This window comes from Volvox carteri (genome assembly GCF_000143455.1).
Source record: "Volvox carteri f. nagariensis unplaced genomic scaffold VOLCAscaffold_6, whole genome shotgun sequence".
Classification (NCBI taxonomy): domain Eukaryota; kingdom Viridiplantae; phylum Chlorophyta; class Chlorophyceae; order Chlamydomonadales; family Volvocaceae; genus Volvox; species Volvox carteri.
Window position 1 is genome coordinate 1,210,291 of NW_003307549.1, and position 4,632 is coordinate 1,214,922.

Here is a 4,632-nt window from a genome sequence, read left to right on the forward strand (position 1 = left end):
GAGGGAGTAAGAGGAGTGAGAGGGGGACCTCGGGAAGCCATTAGGGCGGTCGTGGAGGGAGTGCTTGGTGGGATTGGTGGGATTGGGGAAGGGGGGAAGCAGCGCTTCGCAGCCACGCGGGTGAGCGAGTGAACGTTGGGGAGAGCTAGCTGGGAGAGAAAAGGAGCTGGCAGTGCTGCCCCTGCTGGCCTGTCTGGACACCCCTCCAGGGGGGCTCTGCGTCCTATTGCCACTGCCCGGTGATCCATATCCGACGAGCAGCTCTCCTTCACCCGCTTCGTCCATATTGCCCCCGGGTTGGCGTTACGGGGCGGTTGGCAGTTGGCCGGCGTTACACTTTGGCTCCAGGACCGAAAAGGACGAAAAGAAGAGGCCAGGGCGGCGGCAGTCGGGCGTCCTCCTCGGCCGGCGGGGCCCGGGGGTGCTCACTCCTGCTTCGTGATATAGTCGTAACAGCTGTGTAATGTCTTATCTTATTGAGTGGCCTGAATAGGCTACATGGTGTACATGGTTATTTCTCACCACCAATGGCGGCGGGAGCTGCCGCCCCTGGGCTCTGCGGGCTCTTGTTCCCGCACCTGCCCCCACACCCGGGGGATCACCACCTCGTATATTCAGATAAAGTATTCGTACACCATGCCGTACACCATACCGCGGTGTTACTGGCCACGTGTAACCGTGTGTGTTTGTTTATTCTCATTACCCAGATTGCCCCAACCCCCCGTCATTACCCAGACTGCCCCACTCCCCGGGCCACCTGGAGCCATCCCGGGAGTCATACGTAACCGTTCGGGTCATGACACACGTCGTGCCCATGCGGAGGGCCAAACCCCCCAAAATTGTAAAGCCCGAAGGAAAGTCTCTCTCCAGAAAGAAACGATAAGTTACTATCAGAAGCATCAGAGCGCTGCCGTTTACACCAACAACAGTGTTCTGGTGAATTTGACTTTGTCGCAGTAACGCAGATAATAGCCGAGGTAGCGACCGACTTGCTGCAGGCGGAGCGGGACGGAAATACGATAACTGGCCCCCTCCCTCCTCTTCCCGGTCTGGGTCTTTCTGTAAAGCAAAGTTAACCCCCGCTAATCCCCCACAACCCTAACTACCCTCAGCATATAACCCGACACACCCATCAGTGCGCCCCAACCCACCCACAGCCCACCACCCGTCCCACCACAACTCCCTGAACCCCACATAAGGCCCATCACGCAGTCCGGTCCCGTTCGGTGAAGGCAGTGGCTCTCTGACGGCGGTCCAGGTCGTCATCGAGTCCGCGTGGGGGTTATGTACCGCGGGGCCGCCCCCCGTGCTCTCCGGTACTTTTTCCGGCTTTGCTAATCACGAGCGACCCTTTGATGCGTCAGTCACAAGCCCTTGTACGTACGTACGCATGTACGTAAAGTTAGGCCATTATTGCCAAGAGGGGAAAAGAGAGTGTGTGTGTATGTGGGTATGTGTGTAAGGGTGGGGTGCAAGGCCTAGGGCCCCCGGTGTACTGTCTGTCCTCCGTCCCCTCCCTCTACCCCTCCCTCCCCCCCTCCCCAACCACCCCGATGGGGGGGAAGAACAAGGCCTCGGTGTTGGTGTAGATCTGGTCCGCCAGCTCCCGCAGCTGCTCCTCCGCGCTCAGGCCCTTCACACCCGCGATCACCTCCAGCACATGCCTGTTATTGAGTGTAAGCATGTCAGTATGTCAGCCAGTCTGTATGTACGCCAGTCAGTCAGTCTGTATGTATGTGCGTGTGTGGAGTTGGGACGGGGGATGGGGGTTACCGTGGAAAAAAGGAATCACATGCGGCCACTTGCTGCTGGCCCAAACCCACTGGGGCAGAAACGTTGGTGGTTGTGTCGCGTCCCGCGTCGCGGCACCTCTCGTAACGGGCACCTCTCGTAACGGGCACCTCTCGTAACGGGCACCTCTCGTAACGGGCACCTCTCGTAACGGGCACCTCTCGTAACGGGCACCTCTCGTAACGGGCACCTCTCGTAACGGGCACCTCTCGTAACGGGCACCTCTCGTAACGGGCACCTCTCGTAACGGGCACCTCTCGTAACGGGCACCTCTCGTAACGGGCACCTCTCGTAACGGGCACCTCTCGTAACGGGCACCTCTCGTAACGGGCACCTCTCGTAACGGGCACCTCTCGTAACGGGCACCTCTCGTAACGGGCACCTCTCGTAACGGGCACCTCTCGTAACGGGCACCTCTCGTAACGGGCACCTCTCGTAACGGGCACCTCTCGTAACGGGCACCTCTCGTAACGGGCACCTCTCGTAACGGGCACCTCCCTCCCTCGGGGAGGACATCGCGACGCGGGTCGTTGTGTGGTCATTGCATGATGACTTGGCACTTATAGACAGTCGTTGTCAGTAGGGATGTATGTCAGCCGGCTAAACGAATGGCTCCGTACGACCGTACGACCGTCCACATGCGTGTGCTGTATTCAATCGACTGTGTGGTGAGTCGTGGGTGGAGCTGCGTGGTGGTGTTGTACGGCACTAACCCCGTCCTGAAACCCCGGTTAGCCACCCTCCTTTCCCTTCCTCCCCGGCCCCCAAAGGCAGCATCTCGACCGTACAAAACCGCCGCTTTCTCCTCCTTTCCGTGCACACGTACACACATACACACATACGTACGTTCACAAGCACAACCTCTCAACCGTGCCTAGCCACACAAACATACATACATACATACAGGCGGCTGGCAGAGGTTAAGGCCTGACTTCTGCTCCCAGTCGACCCAGTCGACCCGGGTTCAAATCCGCCTGCCGGCTCCTCGGGTGTTTGAGGAGTGATGTAATGGGAGGTGGCCCCCCATCATATGGACGGTGTAGGACGTGATAATATCAACTTGCGAGCTGACCAGGAACTAAGTTGATGCGCTGTTGATCCGCTAGATTTGGTTGGATGCTGGTGGTGAGTTGCCGAACCCAACGAATACATTCTGAAGTCGGATGGGGTGACGGATTAGGGTGCCCCTCTAGCAGGGGAGAGCAGGGACTGCCCCGGGAAAGGGGGCCGCTGGCGAAGTTAACCACCCTGTAACAACATACATACATATATATGCGTACATACATACATACATACAGACCTACATACCCTACCTGATGTTTGCCGGTTCGTTCCTGCCCTTCACCTGACACGACGGATCGTGTTTTTTCCGGTCCCGGGCTCCCCCCGGCCCCGACAGGGACGAGGGGGACAGGTACTTGCGACTCGCGTGGGTGGGTCGGATCTCACACCTGCCGTACGGATGTCCGTACATACATGTTGGTACATGCACGTGAAAACACGCATATGCAGGAGGTGGGGCAGTTGTAACTCGTGCGGGCAGGGGACCCCGCTCAGAGCAGACGACAGCTGATACGGACGAGATCCAACACTTGAACGATCACGTGTACGACACTCCACATCCCACAAAAATAGGGAGTTCGCGTGAGGGTGTGCACACACACAGACACGTGTGTGTGTATGTGTGCATGTGTTGGCAAAGCGATGTGCGCGCCGGTTCCGGCTGCAAATTTCTTCCTCACGAACTCCCTTTTCACTCCACACACACACAGACACACAGACACACACACACACAAACACACACACACACACAGAGACACACACACACATCTACACAGGCGCACATACACACCCGCACTCTCCCCTCCCCATCCCCTCCCTTTCCCCCTCTTCCCCCCCCTCCCCCCCACCCACCAGGGGCAGTCAGTTTCAATCATGATCCTGTCCGGGGGCAGGTCGCTCACCACAGCCAGGTTGTCCGCCGTCTTGAGGGAGCAGCCGTTGAGACCTTGGCGGGCGGTTGGGGCAGAGTGTTGGGGCTTTCAGACGTCGGGGCTGGGGGGGGGGCAGCCCTGTGGGCGACAGCAATCAAACCACTCCAACCGCCGCCAACCGCCAATCGCTGGGTTCTCGTCCGTGCCGCAATTTTCCGTTGATTTCCTGGGCCATCAACCCCTGCGACACCTCTTCCAGCCTCCCTGGACAACCCTAACCCTACTTCACCCCTCCCTCCTCCCCCCTCCCCCGACCCCTCCCCCGACCCCCTACCGAACCCAACATAACGTCCCAAGACCAACCACGACCCAAAAGAAATGAACAGAAAAACCCTAACCCTAAAATTCCTCTCCTCCCCCAAAATATTAGAACCCGGAACTGCGGAACCCCCCCCCCACACACACACACACATACACACACACACCTACGCCCAGCTGGGGGAGCTCCAAAATGCGCCGACACTCATCAGCAGTGCCGTCAAAAGAATGTACGACACCTCCCCGGGGGAAGTCCGCCACGTGTCGCCGTACAATCTCCAGAAAATCCTCCGCGGCGGCCCGGAGGTGAAGAAACCTGCACCCCCGACAAAAACACACACATACATACATACATTATCGGCGTGTACACCCATACCCACGGATGGGGTCTTCTTTCCTTGCACGAACAGACGTACAAACAGACGCCACCCGTACACGTCCCGCTTCCAACCGCCCCTCCCCAGTCCCTTCCTCCCCGTCCAGCCGCCCCCAGAAAGTCGCCTCCCCACCCGCTTGATGTTCCCTCTCCAGCCCCGCCCGCCTCACCCCCCCACACACAAACCCCCTCTTCCCCCCCTCCCCTTCCCTG

General features: G+C 58.9%; 1 protein-coding gene across 1 annotated transcript in view; it reads right to left on the reverse strand.

Moving 5' to 3' along the window:
- Nucleotides 1-1,519: 1,519 nt before the first annotated feature.
- VOLCADRAFT_57045 (uncharacterized protein) overlaps nucleotides 1,520-4,632 on the reverse strand; it is a gene marked incomplete at both ends in the record, with an annotated part of 5,079 nt that continues 1,966 nt past the window's right edge. Inside the window, 5 exons of the mRNA XM_002947462.1 lie at nucleotides 1,520-1,664; nucleotides 3,105-3,242; nucleotides 3,706-3,799; nucleotides 4,205-4,359; nucleotides 4,420-4,510. Coding sequence (XP_002947508.1) covers nucleotides 1,520-1,664; nucleotides 3,105-3,242; nucleotides 3,706-3,799; nucleotides 4,205-4,359; nucleotides 4,420-4,510 — 623 coding nt within the window. The remainder of the gene's footprint in view (nucleotides 1,665-3,104; nucleotides 3,243-3,705; nucleotides 3,800-4,204; nucleotides 4,360-4,419; nucleotides 4,511-4,632) is intronic.